The 20,213-nt window shown below is 48.0% G+C and overlaps 2 protein-coding genes across 3 annotated transcripts in view; one reads left to right on the top strand and one right to left on the bottom strand.

Annotated features, from left to right (window-relative positions):
* Positions 1–16,512, top strand: part of Hdac1 (histone deacetylase 1) — a 36,242-nt gene extending 19,730 nt beyond the window's left edge. For both annotated transcript variants that reach the window (XM_021263265.2, XM_004850851.4), the window contains exons 4-14: positions 6,519–6,593; positions 9,296–9,434; positions 9,893–10,034; positions 11,022–11,114; positions 12,759–12,867; positions 12,946–13,086; positions 14,135–14,243; positions 14,337–14,467; positions 14,992–15,144; positions 15,590–15,638; positions 15,914–16,512. In XM_021263265.2, coding sequence (XP_021118924.2) covers positions 6,519–6,593; positions 9,296–9,434; positions 9,893–10,034; positions 11,022–11,114; positions 12,759–12,867; positions 12,946–13,086; positions 14,135–14,243; positions 14,337–14,467; positions 14,992–15,144; positions 15,590–15,638; positions 15,914–15,941 — 1,169 coding nt within the window. In that variant the 3' untranslated portion in view covers positions 15,942–16,512. The remainder of the gene's footprint in view (positions 1–6,518; positions 6,594–9,295; positions 9,435–9,892; positions 10,035–11,021; positions 11,115–12,758; positions 12,868–12,945; positions 13,087–14,134; positions 14,244–14,336; positions 14,468–14,991; positions 15,145–15,589; positions 15,639–15,913) is intronic.
* A 183-nt stretch (positions 16,513–16,695) lies between these two features.
* Marcksl1 (MARCKS like 1) lies at positions 16,696–19,106 on the bottom strand. Its single transcript, XM_004850852.4, has 2 exons — positions 18,785–19,106; positions 16,696–17,972 (listed from the first exon to the last, which is right to left on the bottom strand). Exons 1-2 carry the CDS (start codon positions 18,869–18,871, stop codon positions 17,457–17,459), a joined length of 603 nt encoding a protein of 200 aa, XP_004850909.2. The 5' UTR covers positions 18,872–19,106; the 3' UTR covers positions 16,696–17,456.
* Between the last annotated feature and the right edge of the window lie 1,107 nt (positions 19,107–20,213).

Raw genomic sequence — 20,213 nt, 5'->3', positions numbered from 1 at the left:
CAGTTAGGTTTACAGCACTGTCCAGAGAATACTGTCATTGTAATGGGAAAAGCACTGACCTTAGAAATGGACAATAGATACAGGACCCAGTTCTAAATCTTAAGTGACTAGGCAAGTCACTTTCCTCAATTTTTGTTTTGTAACATGGGCCAGGTGTGATCTCTTTCTCTCTCTTTTTTTTTTGGTACTGGGGATGGAATTCGGATCTTTGCGCTTACAAGGCAGGTGGCAGAACCACTGAACTAAATCTCTGGCCCCCTTTTTTTTTGTATTGGAGATCAAACTGAGGACCTTGTGCTTGCCAGGCAGGCGCAGTACCACTGAGCTGCATCCCGGCCCTGTGATCTCTTATTTCCATCCAAACTGTAACTGCTTTGACTGTGTATTAATTCAGGATTTAAAGGTCACTCGTGATTGACTCCTTATGATAAAATCTTGAAGATGAGGTGATTCTACCCCTGTTCCTGGGGCCTGAAACTCTAGAACGGGTCACAGCTCACAAACCACACCTAGTTTATAGGAACTGGGATTACTCTTAGCTATGCCCCCCTCAAAAAAAATTGTTCAAATTTGGGACTAAACTATCACACCTAGCTTTTCCCTTGTGTTGTTTTGGAAATTATCTCTTAGCACCTAAAGCCTCATACAATAAAACAATGTAATAATATTGTCCAGAAGCAGCCTTGGTTGGTTTATGACAGTTTACATTGTAGTATTAGGAAATCTGTGGCACTTGTTTATTGCTACTAATGACGATATAGTCTTAGTCCCATGAAAGTTATGTATTATTACCGTAAGTAAACAGTGGTAGTGATGACAGCGCTATGGAGATCTTCCTTCCTTCTACTGCCCCCTCTGGGTAAGGTGTATTTGGTCTGAATTCTTAGGGTCTCACTGTCTTCCAAGAGAAGTGAAACAAATTCATTCCTTTGCTGCAGATGACTTTCAGGGTTTCCATAACTCATTTAGGCCAAGGGTTAGGCCAGTGATGGTGAACCTTTTTTTTTTTTGGTGCCGGGGATCGAACTTGGGTCCTTGCGCTTGCGCAGCAGGCGGTGAAACCACTGAGCTAAATCCCAGGCCCAATGGTGAACCTTTCAAAGCTTTCAATGATAATAAACAGCCTACTGCAGCACACCCTCAGTTGTCACCACTGGTTTGGGCTCAATTCTCAGAAGAACAGGCTGTTGTTAAAGAAGCACTTTGTATTGAAGCAAGAAAGCTTGGTTTTCTTAGCTTGAATGCTCAGTTCTGTACTTAGCTATGTGTTCTTGAGTAAGTCTCCTAGTCTTTCTGAGTGTTCTTTTTTCTCTTTAGAAGGAAGATAGTAGCTGGGCATGGTGGTGCATGCCTGTAATCCCAGCACTCAGGAGGCTGAGGCAGGAGAATTGCCAGGAGTTAGAGGCCATTTTGGGCTACATAGTGAGTTCAAGGCCAGGCTGAATTACAGAGCAAAAAACAAAACAGGGCCAGGGATTTAGCTCAATGGCAGCACACCTCCCTTGAAAGCACAAGATCCTGAGTTCGATCTCCGGTACTAATAAAACAAACAAAACAAAAAAGGAAGATAATAAGTGCCTATTTCATAGTTGAGAATGAGGGAAAAGTGATCTAATGTATCCAGGGTGCCTAGTCTCAATAAATAGCCTTTGCTACTATGGCTTATTATTTTTGTTATTTGTAAATCTGTCAAGGCAAACAAAATACTAGACCCTCAGGAATTTCCAGTTTCTACTCTAGAGCTCGGATTTTTCTGAAACCAGCATTTTAAAGTGGTATGTGAAAAAATAAGGTCTGAGATTTTTCTCATTGGAAGTAGTGGTAGGAAGGATGAGGCTGTCTGAGAACTCAAGGTCCCTTTACTGACTTGATTCATAGTAGATGGCACTTGGTGCAGTGCTTTATAACTTGGGGTGTTTACTGAGACAGGAACAGAAATATAAGAGCTCTTTTGTGATCTCGTATTTAATATTTACTAACTCCTAATCTAAGAGGTTATACCTTGGAAAAGACCAAATAAGTCAGGTTTCTTTGCTTTTGGCTGGAACATAAACTCTTTGTAGTCACTTTGAGACTTTGAAAGCCCTGATCAGAAGTTCTGATCTAATATTTAATTCATGAAAATGGGGACCTTAGTGAATGTGATTTGGGGAGCAGATCATCTGTCAGAACATGGGGCTCATGGGGAAAACATGATAGAAGGGATTTAAGGTATTAAGGTAATAAACAACTGAATGGCATTCTTATCCATGCTGTAGCCATAAACCGAGACACAGGGAAGTGAAATGATAACAAGGAGGTAGTGGAATGGAGAATGGAACACTACTCCTAATTCTGGAGCACAGCCAGCCTTCTCTATCTCTGGGTTCCACATCTGCGGATTTATAGTCGACCATTGATTTTTTTTTTAAAAAAAAAAGCATCTGTACTGATCACATACAAATTTCTTATAATTTCCTAAAGAGTAATCAAAGTGAATAGGAGCCAGGCTCTGTGAAGCACGCCTGTAATCCAAGCTTGTCAGACAGCTGAGGTAGAAGGATTGCTTGAGCCCTGGAGATCAAGGACATCTTTGGCAACATAGTAAGACTCTCATCACACACACAAAAAGATAGATATTTTAAAAATATATATTGGTCCTGGAACCAATCCCCCATGGATACTGAAGCCTAACTTACAGTACTTTTATTTATTTTTTAAAAATTTTTGAAACAGGGTCTTACTTTGTGTGTGGCTTTTTTTTTTTTTTTTTTTTTTTTTTTTCTTTTGGTACGGGGGATAGAACTGGGACCTTGCGCTTGCGAGGCAGGCGCCGGAACCACTGAGCTAAATCCCTGGCCCCAGGGTCTTACTTTGTAGTCCAAGCTGGCCTTGAACTCACATCGATCCTCCTGCCTCAGCCTCCCAAATTGTTGGAATTACAGGTGTTTGCCATCATGCCTGGCATGGATGTCTGTGCTTTTTTTTTTTGGTACCAGGAATCAAACTCAGGATCTCGTGCTTGCCAGGCAGGTGCTGTGCCGCTGAGCTACATCCTTGGCCTGATGTCTGTATTTTTTTTTTGGTACCGGGGATTGAACTCGGGCCCTTGTGCTTCCGCAGAAGGTGGCAAAACCACTGAGCTAAATCCCTGGCCCTGATGTCTGTACTTTTATTTTTTATTTTTTTTATTTTTGGGGGGGTTACCGGGGATCGAACTCAGGGCCTTGCACTTGCGCAGCAGGCGGCAAAACCACTGAGCTAAATCCCCAGCCCTATAAGCCCCATCATTTGTTTTGTTTTGTTTTTTGGTACCGGGGATCAAACTCGGGACCTTGTGTTTTCAAGGCAGGCACCAGAACCACTGAGCTAAATTCCCGGCCCCTGATGTCTGTACTTTTAAATAAGGCATGAAATGCACTGCCATTATGCTACAAAGTCCTAAGTACTTTTAAATGTGGTACATATAAAATATTTCAGACACACTCAAAAACTTTAAAAAATAATGAACATCCTCGTACCCACTACTCAACCTAAGAAAGGAAACATAATATAAGGGCTCAGGATTTAGCTCAGGAGCACCGTGCCTGCCTTATAAGCACAAGGTCCTGAGTTCAATCCCCAGTACCAAAAAAACCCCAAAAACATAATACAGTTGAAGTTCCTGGGTACCATTCCTTGATCACATACCCTTTTTCTTTTCCTTTTTTTTCTTTTCTTTTCTTCTGGCACCGGGAATTGAACTGAGGACCTTGAGCTTGAAAGGTAGGCGCAGTGCCACTGAGCTAAATCCCCAGCCCCCTTTTTCTTCCTCTTCCAGTGCCCCCAGCTCCATGACCACCACTGCCATGAACAGACTCTGTCCTGAAGTCAGTGTTTAATACTATGCTTCTCTTTCTACAATATGCTTATTCTGCATCCTCTACCTACTTCTACTCCCCCCATCTCACCCAGTGTTGTTCCCCTTAAGTGTCAAGACAGGCTGAGAATGAGAAAAGTATAGTGGGGAGAGGGGAAAACCACAGCAAAGTCCTCCTGGCCTCAGATTAGCTCAAGTGAGTGTCTGCCCTCCCGTTTCCCTGCTTTTCTGTCTAGTGCCACAGTTCCTTGAGCTGGGAGTAGGTGGCCTGGCTGTTGAGCCACACGTTGGCCTGGTACCTGAAGAGAAATATTTTTCATGTCTAAAACACCAGTCCTTCCCATGGGTCCTTCCCATCCCAAATGGGAATACAAACAAATTTTGGAAACCCAGGGAAGTGGAACCCACTGCAGGAGGAAACAGCCCCGAAGGAGGATCAAATACCAGTGGATAAATAGCTTGGCCCCAGGGTCCAAAGTTCTTACTGACACAGCCTCTCAGTATTTGCCTAGGAAGTGAGGAAGAGCCACCCATGGCTGCTCCCTTATGCAGCCACTCTCCCTCAGAGTAACATTCAAGTTAGGGCAGTGCCAGTGTTGGTAACACGTTTATTGCAAATCTGAAGCTTCATCTGTGTCTTGAGATGTTGGCTCTTTCCACCCTCCCCGTTCCAGGGCTCTTCTTCCTTGCTCTACTATGGGATCCCTTAGTGATAAGAGCAGGTGCAATAAAAAGGCCGAAGCATCCAGGCATAGTGGTGCACATCTTTAATCCCAGCATGAAGGAGGCTGAGGCTGTAAATTTGAGTCCAATCTGGGCTCCATAGTGAGTTCAAGGCCAGCCTGGACTACATAGCAAGAGCCTGTCTCAAACAAACAAACAAAAAACAACCAAGGGCTGAGGCAAGAGAATAAACATCTAACCCCACTCCTGCCTCTGACTTCCTGTGTATCATTGATGTCTCAGCAGTTTCCTTTTCTGTGAGAGGAGGCTTGGAGCTGTAGGGTTGCTTCTTTCTCTGTGACACCCTCCAGGTGTGCTTTCCTTCCTGTCTTTTTCATTTCATTTGCATTGGTGTTTGCATGTGTTTCTACATTATGTACTGAATTGTACTTTTACCCTATAGGCCTGACATAATTTTACTCCAGTTGTCACTTGTGAGTGTAGTAAAAAGCACACTGGACTGTGGGAGTCCAGACACCTGGACTCTCAAGTCCGCCACTGCCTGATTATGTAGCCTGGGCAAGTAACCCAACTTCTCTGGATCTGTTCGTTCCTCTGTACAGTGGGGTTGACACCTGTCTTACCTCGCTCATAGGGTTGTGAGGCTCAGATGAGAGTGTGTGTGTACATCATAGTACTTGCAGGAAGACCAGGGTATATTCCCACAGGTGTCTAGGACGGATAGACCAAGGCTTGTGGCTTGAATACTGCCTCTGCCACTTACTAGCAATTCACCTCCCTGTCCTATTTCTCCATTTGTAAGACGGGACCAAATCCTACCTTAGATTGTGTGACAGGATGGGGAGGAAAGGGGAGGGGAAAGGGATGTAAAAAGAATTAAGATATATTATATACACATACCAACTCCCCATGGTAAATGTAATCATTATGTTCTGCAAACATATACTGATAAAAATAAAAATTCAAAAAAGAATATTGTGTGGAGAGAAATGCATCTGATATTTAAAGCATTTGGCAGTGTCTGGCATGTTATAGGCACTCGGTGAATGATAGTTGTATAAATCTGTTCTCTTCCTTGTGGGTCAGCTGGAATGAGGTTCAAGAACACAATCAGGGGCCAGGGACATAGCTCAGTGGTCCTGCCGCCTGCCTCGCAAGTGCAAGGACCTGAGTTCGATCCCTGGTACCAAAAAAAAAAAAAAAAGAACACACTCAGGGTGGAAGAAGATAAATTCTTCTCCCTCAAGAAACAAACCAGCATTTTCCAAGTTGTTAAATGCTTCCTCATGTAAGATTTCTGATGTCTGGTGCATTGTTACATACCTGTAATCCCAGTTATTTGAGAGGTAAGGCAGGAGGATTACCTGAGCCCAGGAGTTCAAGGCTAGACTGTGCAACACAGCATAGATTGACCCCATCTCACAAAAAGGAAAAAAAATCTGGGGATGCTGGCACATGCCTGTAGTCCCAGCACTCGGGAGCCTGAGGCAGGGGGATTGCCGCGAGTTTGAGGCCAGCCTGGGCTCTATAATGAGTTCAAGGCCAGCCTGGACTGCATAACGAGACCCTGTTTCAACCTCCCCCTCCAAAAAAAGCCAGCATGATGACACATACCAGTAATCCCAACACTTTGGGAAGCTGAGACAGGAGGATCACAAGTTAATTCCCAGCCTAGGCAACTTAGCTACTTAGCAAGGCCCTGTCTCAAACTAAAAAATATTAAAAAATTAAAAAGGCTGAACATGTAGCTCAGTGTGAGAGTCCTGGGTTCAATCCCCAGTACTGCAAAAACAAAAAAACCCAAAGCTTTCTGTTAATTTTCTCAATAATTGAGTGAGACACAAACCACTAGATAATGGGCTAAACCTCAAGAAGTTAAACAGCCTGACCAAGTCACACAGCCAGTAAATTCCGTGTTTTCCCCATCACCCCATAAATATTTAAACAAAGCCTGAAAGAAGTTGTGGAAACTAACCTTTTGCTTGTTTCTTTCAAGTCAACGTTGGTGAGGACTGTCCAGTATTTGATGGCCTGTTTGAGTTCTGTCAGTTGTCTGCTGGTGGCTCTGTGGGTAAGGAATATACATCCCTCCCCAGGGGCTCTGCTGGGCTCTTGTGATGCAGTCTGCCTTTTAGAACACAGACCTTACAGTGCTGAGCTGGGACCATGGAGAATGATCCTGTGGGCTTTTACTTTAAATCTCTACAGTGCCCTTAGTTCAGTCCCAACCCATGTTTGGTCTGCAACGTGGTACTGACAGGTATTCTTGACTGACCTTTCCTACCAAGAGGTCTCATATATAGGAATTCTCTGTAGGCCTCACAGGATTGTTGAGACACTGTATGTGAAAGCTGTCTATAAACTGCAATGAGCTATAAAAACTGGAAGTGTCATCTGTATCTTCTGAAAGAGTATGGTAATTACCTTTAGCAGTCATAAATATTTCCCGTGTGCCTCCCACTTCCCACTGTAACTTCTGGGTTACCTTTAGGGTTATTCTACCCTGTCTGAAATACAGTCCTGCATTGCTCAACAGTAGGGAACATCTGGAGAAATTTGTCCTTAGGTTATTTCATTGTATAAAATCAGAGCGTACATAGACAAACCTAGGTGGTACTACATACATAGGCCATATGGTGTATACATATGGCATAGCCTATTGCTCCTAGAGCCATGATGAACAAAGCAATATGTGGATAAATCAAGCAGTGGAACTGACCATGGTGGCACCTGCTGTGATACCTACCAGCATACTGGGAGGCTGAGGCAGGAGAATCACAAGTTTGATCCCAGCCTGGGCAATTTAGCAACTTAGTGAGGCCCTGTCTCAAAGTGGAAAATTAAAAAAGAGTGCCACCGCCTGCCTAACAAGCGCAAGGTCCTGAGTTCGATCCCTAGCATCAGAAAAAAAAAAAAAGAGCTAGGGATATAGCTCAGTGCGAAGAGACAGGCAAGGTTCAATCTCCAGTGCTGGGGCGGGGGGGGAACACCAGAGAAGCAGTGAAATCAAGAGATGCAATAAACATTGGATGTATGAAGCTGCTGCTAGTATGCCACAGTACACTGTTTTACAGTGAACTTTTCTATTATAAGTAGGAGTATTCTCTAAGATAGCAATAATAAGTACAGTACAGTTAATAATCAACTAGTAACATAGCCATTTATTATGTCTGTATGTAATTGTGTTATACTTTCATAGTGGGTGTGTTTACACCAGCATTACCACAGACATGTGAGTAATGATTTGTACCACATTAGGATACCTACAACTAAAAGAAGTAAGATGCTGCGTGTATGTACCAACTCCCCACAATGAATATATTCATTATATATCACAAACATGTACTAGTAAAGAAAAGGAAAAAATATCTATAGCTCCATTAGGTAATAGGAATTCTTTAGCTCCATTATAGTCCTATGTGAGCACTGTTCTATATTCAGTCTGTCATTGACCGAAATGTTCTGTGGTGCATGTGGTGCATGACTGTATTTTCTCATGATCATTGTATCTAACCTTCTCTCTCCCAGTATAACCTCAGAAAACAAAAACTTGCACAGAAATAAAGCAACATCACCTACATTCACACCATCTGCTTCCATTTTGGAGTTTGTATGTCCATCCTTTTATATTTATATGTCTGAATGTATACAACATCTGTATTTTATAAAATGTATTACATTATATTACATACAGTTTTGTATCTGCTTTTTTTTTTTTTTTTTTTTTTTTTTTTTGAGTCAGTCTCACTATGTAGTTCTGGCTGCCCTGAACTCACTATGTAACTCAGGCTGGCCTCGAACTCACAGCAGTCCTCCTGCCTCAGCCTCCCAAGTGCTGGGATTACAGGTATACACCACCATGCCCAGTGTGACTGCATTTTTTACTTAGTAAATTTTTAAAGATTTCTTTGTAGTATTGTACAGGATAGTTTTTACTGGGTGCACAATTATTTTGTTACTTTAGTTGATACAATCTTTCCCTTGTTTCTGGATCATTTGGGTTGATCTATGCTTATAATGCTGTTAAAGTTAACACTATCACAAATACACATTAATGTATATTTTTCTCTTACTTCTTGGACCAATTTGTTCTCTGAGCCAGCACTATCTTTGATCGTTTCCAAATTTTTTTTTTAAGAAATAATAATATTTATTTGCAATATAAACAAAGTCCTGTTGCTGGTTCAGTGTGTGTGTGTGTGTGTGTGTGTGTGTGGTGTGTGTGTGTGTGTTTTCCAAAATTTTTGACAGGGAATCATAGTAAGAAATATTTTGGGGCCAGGGATTTAGCTCAGTGGCGATGTGCCTGCCTTGCAAGGACAAAGTCCTGAGTTCACTCCCTGGTACTGAAAAAAAGAAAGAAAGAAAAATATTTTTATATGTCCAATCCAAGACACACATGTGAGTGTGTATTTTACAAACACACACTCATTTTTTTAAGTTAGTGTCTTCACAAAAGGACATTTACCCTTACTGTTACTCATATTTTTATTCTACTTATTTCACTTTACACACACAATCATGACCCACTAAATCAATTTTAAGACCTTATAATGGGTTATCATCCTTGGTTTGGAAAATAATTTTTCAAGGGTAGCCAGTATCATGTTTATTCCCTGTTGGGACAGGGTGGGAGGGAGGCAGCTTTCTTATAAGTCATACAATACAGCTGTTGAATAGGCAAGTCTTACCTCTCATTGGGTTCTTTGGGCTTCTTGGGGGAAGGGGAGAGTGGCTTAGTAACAGGCTTATGTTCTCTCTTCCCACACCCAGCAAGTGCTGTGAAACTTAATAAGCAGCAGACGGACATCGCTGTGAATTGGGCCGGGGGCCTGCACCATGCAAAGAAGTCCGAGGCATCCGGCTTCTGTTACGTCAATGATATCGTCTTGGCCATCCTGGAACTGCTAAAGTATGCCTGCCTGGCCTTGTCCTTTGGAGGAGCAATTTAGGCCAGGTTCCCACTTTCCTCTCCCCATGGGCTTGCCTCCCTAGTTTGCTTTTCCTACGATGTGCTGGCTAGGATGTGTTCAGTGAGTGTCTCTGGCCATCCTCTCCTTGCTGGGGTCTTGGTTTGATCTGAGCCCACGGAAAGATCAGGGGCAGGCGCTGCTCAGATCCTACCTCCAGAGTGTCCCTGTGTGGCCGGAATTGACCCTGGCTGTAGAGTAGGAAGATCGGACTTGGTCGGCTTGGTCAGGCCTCTGGAGACACCCTGCCGCTCTTCCACCTTCCTTCAGCCAGTTTCCACGTCTCTGGTGCTTAGAGATACCTGAGGGAGGCAGCCAGCCCGGTAAGCTGGGACCTGGCGCCCTTGGCGCGTCCCATCCCCAAAGAGCCCCCAGACCCCTGACACCCTTCTGATCCTAGGTATCACCAGAGAGTGCTGTATATTGACATTGATATTCACCATGGCGATGGCGTGGAAGAGGCCTTCTATACCACAGACCGGGTCATGACTGTGTCCTTTCATAAGTATGGAGAGTACTTCCCAGGAACTGGGGACCTACGGGTGAGAACTCCCTTTAGGGGCCAACCACCTCAGCCTCACCTGCCAGCTCTAACTCTCCTATCCTATGCCACTAAAAACCACTTCCTGCCTCTTCTGCCATTTAGAACACCACACTCCAGTCTGGGGCACCTGGCACAGTTTCCTTCCTTCTGGAGGAAGGGAATGATGGTACCCACGGGGTCAAGAGAAGGGTGGAAGTCACCTGACACATACTTTCCTTCTGGCCACAGCTGGGTTGCATCGCACTATTCTTATATTCCGTAAAGCTTGTGTGGGGCTAGGGATTAGGGCTCCTGGATCATCTCAAGGGTTCTTAACATTTTTAGGTCACCTTCCCCTTTGGCCATATGACTCAAAGTGATGGACTCTCCCCAGAAAAGCATATAAAATAATAGTAAACAGACATCTTCCCTTGCTGAAATTACTCAATTGAACTGTTTCATCTGCTCTCTTAGAATGAATACAGTGAAGTCGGATATTTGCCATGCTGGTAGCCCTTTGGTGAAAAAGTGGCACTAATTCAGTTGTTTGCTAGAGCAAGCATTAGAATAAGTGAGCATTTACTATTTTGAAGTTGGTCAGAAGAAATTCCCCTCTTGCTTCCCTCCATCCCTCCCTAGAAAGGAGCGAATCAGGGTAGAGAAAAGGGTTGTTAGAGGTGGGTGTTATTTCTGTGACCCAGCTGTTGGCCAGCTCTAAACCAGTCCAGAGGCAGAGATCTTGTGCTCTGGGATAAAATATTCAATCTCTGGCCCAATAAACAGCTTGCAGTCTCGGTGCAGGCTCAGTGATTCGTGCAGAAATGTGAACTAAGCTTGTCATGAAGGGAAAAACTAACTGAAGTCCCCTGCTCTGTCCTGGCCCACCTCATGGGCTCAGCTTGTATCTCTGAGAACTACCACTTCTTTCCTTAGCCTTGCACCCCCTATCTTTGAACTCCCTCCTAGTTTCATCTTTCAGTTTTACTTTAATGTCCCTCTTGATTAGGATATTGGGGCTGGCAAAGGCAAGTATTATGCTGTTAACTACCCACTCCGAGATGGAATTGATGACGAGTCCTATGAGGCCATTTTCAAGCCGGTAAGTGACTTTATCCACCCCTTGGGCTACAAGTGGGATTGATCTAGGGGAAGGGTAGCCAAGTACCTCACCATACCTCAGGAGTCTCACCTCGCTATGGCTAACTGGGAAATGAGGTATTTCAACCCAGGATCATAGGGTGGTCAGTTAGGGGAACCAAAATCGTTCAGTATTTGTTGATGTCTTCTGTTGATTGGGCCCTCTACTGGATACAAGAATATCTAAAGTATAATCTTTGTCTTTACAGTCTGTGATAGAGGGCATACCCAACAGCATGTGACCAATATTGTTTTATATCCATTTCTTTGGGGTCAGTGCCTAGGACAGTGGTGGAGAACCTACGGCGTGCATACCACACCCAGCTGTTTATTATTATTGAAAACTCTTAAAGATTTGCCAACACTGGTCTGGGAGATTGTTGTGTTCTTTTGGTGGTGTTGCGTTTCTTGGGTTCAACTCGGATCAGACTCGGGACCTTGAGCTTTCGAGGCAGGCACCGGAACCACTGAGCTAAATTCCCAGCCCCGCTAGGTTTTTCATACTCCTTTTGCCTTATTTGATATCTGTACATTTGAAGAATAGGGACTTATTCCAGACTTTGCAGACTGGCTTTGTCTGGGAAAGCCCTTCTAGATATTTGAGGAAGGCTGTCTGGCACGCTCTGCAAGCACGCTTGCTGCTGGAGTCCTCAGGCAGGCTGGCCTGGTGCCTGTGTTTTTGAAGGATGAGCAGGAGTGATGAACTGCTGCTTGGGTTGGGGAGAGGGTTGTCAGGGGTGAGTTCACAGAGGTGGTGACATTTGAGCTGGACTTTGAAAAATGAGGTACCCATGTGAAGAAGGAGGTGGGGACTGAAGGGATGGGATTTGGCAGAGGGGACAGCACCAGCAGAAGTAGAGATGTAAATATGGAGTGACTTGTGGGCCAGTATGATGTGGGAGAAGGTAAAAGGAGGTAATAGAAAATGGATTTGGGGGTCCATATTTCAAAGGAAGGCTTCAACACCATGCTTAGGAGTTAAATCTTTAGGGCTGGCGATTTAGCTCAGTGGTTCCGCTGTCTGCCTTGCAAGCACAAGGACCCAAGTTCAATCCCCGGTACCAAAAAACCAAAACAAAACAGGAGTTAAATCTTTATAAGCATTGCGAAACTATAATAGAGTACTAGTCTAATAGGGTCAAGTAGTTACTCAGCAACAGGTACCTACTATATGCCTAGTAGTAACTGTGACAGAAAAGTCTGAGACCATTCTCTGTCCTCAGTAAACTAGACTGTAGTTATAATACTACTGTATACAAAAGTAAAGTGCTTCCTCTCGAAGGCCTAAAACCTATAAGGCAAATGAGTAGGCCAGATGGAGCCAAGGATTGAAAAACTTCCTAAAGGAAGTGGCACTGGAGCTTGGGCAGTGAAAGAAAGGAAAGATTAGGGAGTTGACAGGAAGGCCATTCTACGTGCAGGGTTATTGGAGCTAAAAGTGTCTTAGTCTTTCAAATTGGAAAACTCCCTTCTCTATACCACACAGCATGAAGGCGAGTGGGAAGGTAGGAGTGGATGATAAGGAATAGAAGAAAGTGCTGTGCCCACCCCTGAACCTCACTTAGCTTTTCTTGAGGTTGATGGTGACCAAGATGTGTCTTTTTAGGTCATGTCCAAAGTAATGGAGATGTTCCAGCCTAGTGCAGTGGTCTTACAGTGTGGTTCAGACTCCCTCTCTGGAGATCGCCTGGGTTGCTTCAATCTGACCATCAAAGGTGAGGTGTAGTACAAGTGTGGGTGGGCAGGGTTTGGCTAAGTGTTCCTCTAACTCAGCAACCTCCTTTCCTCCAAAGGGCATGCCAAGTGTGTGGAATTTGTCAAAAGCTTCAACCTACCTATGCTGATGCTGGGAGGAGGTGGTTATACCATTCGTAATGTTGCTCGGTGCTGGACATACGAAACAGCTGTGGCTCTAGACACAGAGATCCCTAATGGTAATAGCTCCAGGGCCAGGTTGGGCTGGGTGGGCACTGCAATATGTCCTTACGATTTGAGGCCATAGCTATCAGTTTTTCTCTATCCATTTGGGGGCAGGGAGGTGCAGGGTCTCCCTTAGTAGTTCAGGCTGGCCCTGAACTCACTATGTAGTCCAGGCTAGCCTTGAATTCAGAGCAACCCTCCTGCCTCAGCCTCCCGAGTGCTGGGATTAAAAGCTTGCAAGCGTGTGCCACCACGCCCAGCTCCCCCTATCCTTTTTTGAGTCTGTCTCCTCTCCCTCTTGATTTTGTAGACCTTTTTTTTTTTTTGGTACCAGGGATCGAACTCGGGTTCTTGCACTTGCGCAGCAGGCGGCGCAACCACTGAGCTAAATCCCCGGCCCTTCCCTCCTGATTTTGGTTTGGACAAGATTATCAGTGCTTATTTACAGCTTTGGAATTTCTACTCTATAGGGTAACTGAGAAGTGAAGGGAGTACTCATGAAGAACATTACTTAAAAGTGTCCTTGGGTCTTCCCCTTCTAGTGACACATAACCACTAGTGTGGACACTGGAGAATGGAGTTAAAAATACTAAAATTCAGGCCGGGGATTTAGCTCAGTGGTTCCGCCGCCTGCCTCGAAAGTGCAAGGACCCAAGTTCGATCCCCGGTACCAAAAAAAATACTAAAATTCAGGCCGGGGATTTGGCTCAGTGGTTTCACCGCCTGCTGCGCAAGCACAAGGACCCAAGTTCGATCCCCAGTACCAAAAAAAAAAACAAAACTAAAATTCTGTAGGTGCCCAAGACTCCTACTATCAAAGGCTTTCTTTTATTTTTTGAGTCAGGTCTCACTATGTTGCCCAAGTTGGTCTTGGGATCCTATGAGCTCACTGATCCTCCTGCCTCAGGAAGATCCAAGTAGCTGGGACTATAAGCATATGCCACCATGTCTGCCATTCTTCTCTTTCACAGATAGGTGAACAGACCTAGAGAAACCTACAAATGGTTTTCTTTGGGTCCTGTGGTAGCCAGGTCTCTGACTCTTCTCTCCTGCCCCAATCAGAACTTCCATACAATGACTACTTTGAATACTTTGGACCAGATTTCAAGCTTCACATCAGTCCTTCCAATATGACTAACCAGAACACTAATGAATACCTGGAGAAGATCAAGTAAGTATACCACTGGCTGCCCCTCGATTGAAGGTTTTAGGCTCTGGTTTGTCCTGATTGGAGCCTAGCCATCCTCTCTCCTATTGGCCATAGACAGCGGCTCTTTGAGAATCTGAGAATGCTGCCCCACGCACCTGGGGTCCAAATGCAGGCAATTCCTGAGGATGCCATCCCCGAGGAGAGTGGCGATGAGGACGAAGAAGATCCTGACAAGCGCATCTCAAGTAAGACCCAGACGCTTGTACCTTCTCACTCAATAGACAGCTCTGACTTGCCTCCACTGTCTGGCTCACCATTTCCTCCAAGGTGCCTCTAGGTATTAAACCCAGGGCCTTCACACTGAGCTATGTCCCTAGCCCTTTATTTATTATTTTATTTATTTTTATTTTTTGGTACTGGGGATTGAACTCAGGATCTTATGCTTGCAGGGCAGGCGGTGGTACCACTGAGCTAAATCCCCGGCCCTATTTTTATTTTGAGTCAGGGTCTCAGTAAATTGTCCAGGCTAAGCTGGAATTTCCAGTCCTCCTGCCTTAGCCTCCCAGAGTGCTGAGATTAGACATGTGCCACCATGTCCCACTGAGAAATTTAAGTATTGAGTGGGAACAAGTTAGGGAATCTGAGTCCTCCCCCTTCTCTGTCCCTTAACCTGGTGTCTTAGAGGAGGCAGAGGGAAGCACTGGGCATAGATCCTGAGATAAACAGCCCCCTGCTGTCTCACCTATACTTTCCATTCATTGCCTTCCAGTCTGTTCCTCTGACAAACGAATTGCCTGTGAGGAAGAGTTCTCTGACTCAGATGAGGAGGGAGAAGGGGGCCGCAAGAACTCTTCCAACTTCAAGAAAGCCAAGAGAGTCAAAACAGAAGATGAGAAAGAAAAAGACCCAGAAGAGAAAAAAGGTGGGTTTGGGTTGGGCCAGGATTTGGCCCTGGAGGGTGAGGAATCTATGTGGGGCACCAGGAGGAGGGAGCTCCTGTGGGGCTCTTAACTCAGCTCCTTGCGCGTTTTTGTGGTTCCCAGAAGTGGCCAGGCCCACAAAACAATGAAAGTCATTTCTACTGGCTGATTGAGCCTGCCTCTCACATACCACCCGAGCCTTTTTCCCAGCACATCACCCGTTTCCCAGGGGGTTGCCTCCTCCCACTGGGTTCTGGCTCTTACAGGCTGGGAAACCGGTCCAACCTGTTTGTTGCAACAGGGCTCACTGGGAGGACATGGGATGGGTTTTTCTCTTTTCTGTGTCCACTTTGCTGTAGTTTTGGGGAAGGAATTTTAGGGTAAGTGAAGACCTAAACTCTTTCCAGAGGGGCTGCCTTTGGTGATCCCTGCATTTTTCTGTTCTAGAGGTCACAGAAGAGGAGAAAACCAAGGAGGAGAAGCCAGAAGCCAAAGGGTGAGGAAGGAGCTCTCTACCATCTCCCTGGCACTGGAGCATCAGCCCCTTTGTCCCACCACTCTGAGAGGGAAGGCACAGGGACAGCTGGTCCAGCTTACAAAGGCTTCTTTCAGGGGCCAGTCATTCTCTGCAGTTCTAGGCAGAGCTAGGAAGTCCCAGCCCCCAGCAGTCACCTGGACACGCAGGGTGCTGTGGAAGTCATTGTGTCCCACAGTTTTGCCTCAAGGCCTCTGAGATGGGTTATCTTACGCTAGTTTCTGCTCTCTCCACAGGGTCAAAGAGGAGGTCAAGATGGCCTAAGCAGACCTCTCCAGCTCGGGCTTCTTGCCAAGTTCCCTACCTTTCTCCAACCCCTCAGATTTTATATTTTCTATTTCTCTGTATATTTATATAAAGTATATTAAATATAAATGTCCTTAGGGACTAGATAGGAGCCAGGGCCCTTGAGTGCAGGGCAGCTATGCTGAGGGAACTCTTCTAGTAGCTGTCTTGCTCCCCATCCTTCCCCAAGTTTTAGTTTTAAACCATAAAGGGTACAGATTTGGATGGAAGCAATGCAGCCATAAGACAAAATCCTGGCATGCTGAGGGCCTCCTTTGTAGCTTTGGAAAAGGAACCCTGTTAAGTGTTCTAGAAGGGATGGATGCGTCTTCAGGGGCCCCCTGTTCTTTGGGCTCCTAAGGTAACATCAGCCATTTTTAGATTGGTTCTGTTCTCATAACTTCACACTGGCCCCAAGTGAGCTAAGAAACTCACACTGCCCTCTTGTCTTCCCCCAGTTCTGCAGGTGGAGGTTGGTAGCCTAGCTTCATTTTTTTGAGACATTTTCATTTTTGTGAGACTCTTTGTAATAAAATGGTACATTTCTATATTCTCCTGAGCTTGTTTCCTAGCAGTGTCCCTGGGTTGTTCTCAACACTGCACCTCATATCTTTTTTGGGTAACCCACACACACACAAGTACATGAACTTACCTGCCTTCTTAGTCCCGCCCCTGAGGTTTCCACCAGTTTCCTCATCTTACCCCCAGAAGACCACACTCATTAAAGCACCACTAAAGGGACAACATTTATTCCTTTTCCAAATGTTACAGTAAAACCAGGTGGAAGAGAATGGTTTTAGCAATTAGAAAAAAAAAAAGTACAAATCTGGGGTTTGGCCATTAAAAGTTATTTACAACAATGGGGGAGGAAAAAAAAAAAGACAACAAGAAGTTGTTTCACATTACAGACCTCCCTCCCACCCAAAGCCTAATACTTGCTTACCAAGTCAGAAAAGAGACAGTTGATTCACAAGCTGGAGGTTTGAACTTGAGTAAGACATTTATAAAAACCTAGACGGGGTAGTGTCCTCCCCAGCCCAGGTGCCACTAGGCACAGCACAAGAGACTAAAAAAACTCAACATGGCTGGACACTCAGGGTTTGGGAGTGTAAGCACCCCACTTCTGGCTCAGGGATCTGGGGAGCAGGATAAACAAAATCTACTTGGAAAAGAACCGGGAAAAAACCAGCAATTGCCTTCTGTAGGGGAAGGGACAGGGAAGGAGGTAGGGCCAAGGACAGGAGCATTTCACATCACTAACCTAACTTGGGAAACTGTAAGGGACCATCTTTAACTGGCCCTAAGAGGAAGACCAGATGGCTGATGGGAGAATCCACAGGAGGGAGAGGAGAAGAGGGATGTGGCTGGGAGGGGGCAACAAGCCCCTTCCTTTCTGGGCACAGGAAGGCAGCCAGGGCACCAGGTCCAGGCAGTGACCTCACAAGGACAGCACAGTTTTTGCAGCTTAGAGATCACCCACCTGCCCCCACCCAGCTACTCATTCTGCTCAGTGCTGGCCGGCGCAGGGTCACTCTCAGGCCCCGAGGGAGTAGACGGCTCTGCGGCCTGGGGCCCCGCCTCCTCTTCAGCATCTCCTCCCTTGGCGGCAGCACTAGCCTCTGCCCCCTTGGCCTGGGGCTCCTGACTCTCAGGGGTGGCAGCAGCCTTCCCTTCCTGGGCAGTGCCCTCCTCACTGCAGGCACCGATCTCCCCCTGCTCCTGCTCTTCCTCTGTGGGTGAGGAGGCAGAAGAATCCCCCCCACCCTCCTTCCGATTTCTCTTGAAGGACAGGCCGCTCAATTTGAAAGGCTTCTTGAAAGAGAATTTCTTCTTCTTCTTGGGGGTCTCCTTGGGGGGGGCCTCCCCCTTGGCCTCAGCGCCCTGGCTAGGGGGTGCTGGCTCGATGGCATCGCCAGTGGCCCCATCTGCCTCATCTGTTCCGTTCACCGGGGGCGACTCCCCTTCACCCTTGGGGGACAAGTCTCCATTGCTTTTCACGTGGCCATTCTCCTGCAGGGCAGAGGAGACAGTGAGGGCTGGGGCTCATCTCCCCCTCCCCCAGTGCACTTCTGGCCCCTTGCGAGCAACGGGGTCCACCACTCGGGCCTACCGCTTTAGCCTCGCCCAACACTCGGGATCCCTTCAAACATCGTCCTTGCGCCTCACGGCGCGCTGGGACATCGCGGCCGGCAGGAGGCGCTGGGGTCCCGGGGTCCCCACCCCTCCTCCCCCGGGGTGCGCTCTGTATTCCGCGCAGAACCGCTCCGGGCCGCGGATCCCGGGGAGGCGGGCGGGCCGTGCTAGACGACATTGGGCGGGAAGCCGCCCCGGGGCGCTGCCTCTCTGCACCTGGACGGCCTATTTTCTCAGCCTCTGGCTTTGTGTAAACGGCCCCCACCCACCACAGGCCCTCCTCACATCTCGGGCTCCCCTCTTCAAAAAAGACCGCGGGCCACCGAGGTTGGGTCTTCGGGTGGAGTGCTCTCCCTCCCGGGCAACCGCCTCGAGGGCCCTGGGCGCCCCCTTGGCGAGGCCCAGCAGCGCCTTTGTTCCCCGCGCCGCACTCGGGGCGGCCGAGGGGCAGCGCCGGGGGCCGGGGCCGCTAACAAAGAAGGCGGCGGGGCCCGGCCAGCCAGCCCCCCCCCCGCCCCTCCCCTCGCTTCACCCGCGGGGGCTGCGGCGCCGAGAACAAAGGGACCGGGCGGGGGAGGGGGCGCCGCATGTCCCGGGCCGGACAAAGCGCAAGGCCCCGGCCCAGGGCCCCAGAGGGGGCGAGGCGCGAGAGGAGGGGGGACGGGGCCGGCCGTGGCAAGCGCACCCACCTGTCCGTTGGCCTTCGCGGGGGAAGCGCCTGCTGCCTCCTCGGCCGTCACGTCGCCCCGGGGAGCCTTAGAGCTCTGGCTGCCCATGATGGGGGTCTGCTGAGGGGCGCGCGGAGCCGCCCCGGGCTCTCGCCGCAGGGGATAGTTCGGCGGGGTGGGCCCGGCGGGCGGAGGGGTGGGGCTGGCGCCTGAGGGGGAGGGGTGTGTGGGGGGAAACTGAGCTGCACCCTCGCTCCGCGGCGGACCCGCTAGCTGCGCCCGCCACCGCCGCACTCCGCGCCAGAATGCCGCCCGCCGCCCGCCGAGCCGCCTATATATATGCGCCCAGCGCTCGGGGCGGGGCCGGACATTTAAATGAGCGCCCAATCGAGGGGCAGAGGCGGAGTTGGGTCCTGGGCCCCACTTGCGTAGTGGGCGACGCTGGCGGTCTGGTCCCCCCATCCCACCCGACCACAGGGTCAGGTAGGACTCGGGGTGGGAAGGAGTGGCGCGGGTGCCCAGCTAGCTGGACGGGGAGGGCCACTGGCAGTCATTCCCTACCCTCACCACCTCCCTCCCAGGGTGGGCACCCCGCATCGCCAAGGAGCCCCACATCCTGGGTACTACGCTGGCTGCCCCCTCTCTGTGCCCCTTTGAACTCTTCTCAGGGTTCATATGCTAGACTTGTCAGATGGCTGGTCCTGCATTACTCTCCAGAAAATGTGGTTCATAACAGCCTCAGGGGCAACACTGGGTTCAGTGCCCCCTCAGGCCTGGAGCCAGGTCAGAGGTTCCAGTCACTTCCCTGTAGGTCTTCCACGGCCGCAGGGGAGGGGAGCTAACTCGGGGTCACTCAGGTCAGACTAGTGAGGCCCCCGTTCATCATCCCTCCTCTCCTCAGTCCCTTGATGCCTAGTCATCCTGAGCCGGGACAGAGACATTCACCTGCCCCATAATCTACCTGACTTGAGTTTGGTGTCCCCACTCCCAGATCCCCCTGAACAGGCAACAGCTCCAGTGAGGAACTCAACAAACCTCCAACACTCCAGCTCCTGAAGGGGAGGGATGGGGTGCCGCCCAGGCTCCTCCTACATCTGTGACAGCCCTGGGGCACAGTCCTCAAGGCTGCTCAACCCACCTGAGAGCCTGGGGGCAGTGGCAGAGTGAGGATGGCTGGAGATGACCTCTGACCTCTTCCTTTCTCCTTCCTTGGCTGGCCCTGCATGTAGGTGCTCTTGAGTCTTGCTGCCTTCCTTCAGCCCCAAGAGGAAAGGGATGGGGCCTGGAGGAAGCAGTGTTGCAGATCAAGCCAGTGTCCAAGAACAGCTCAGCATGTCCCTCTGTCCCTCCCACGTGTGAGGCCTCCTGGGAGTCCTGAGGCTGTGAGGTGTAGAAACACCCTAGGGCCTGAGAAATCAGGAACTCCTGGTAGATCTGACCCCAGAGGGCC

The sequence above is a fragment of the Heterocephalus glaber genome, unplaced genomic scaffold (genome assembly GCF_053883595.1).
Source record: "Heterocephalus glaber isolate CG9 unplaced genomic scaffold, H.glaber_assembly_v1.0 deba00001452, whole genome shotgun sequence".
In the NCBI taxonomy this organism is placed as follows: Eukaryota; Metazoa; Chordata; class Mammalia; order Rodentia; family Bathyergidae; genus Heterocephalus; species Heterocephalus glaber.
Note: the sequence above shows the minus strand (reverse complement) of the source record. Positions and strands in the feature narration are given on the sequence as shown.

Coding starts and splice junctions, on each gene's coding strand:
- Marcksl1 (XM_004850852.4), bottom strand. CDS start 18,871: ATGGGCAGCCAGAGCTCTAAGGCTCCCCGGGGCGACGTGACGGCCGAG. Junction 17,973..18,784: donor CCGCGAAGGCCAACGGACAG/GTGGGTGCGCTT, acceptor TCTGCCCTGCAG/GAGAATGGCCACGTGAAAAG.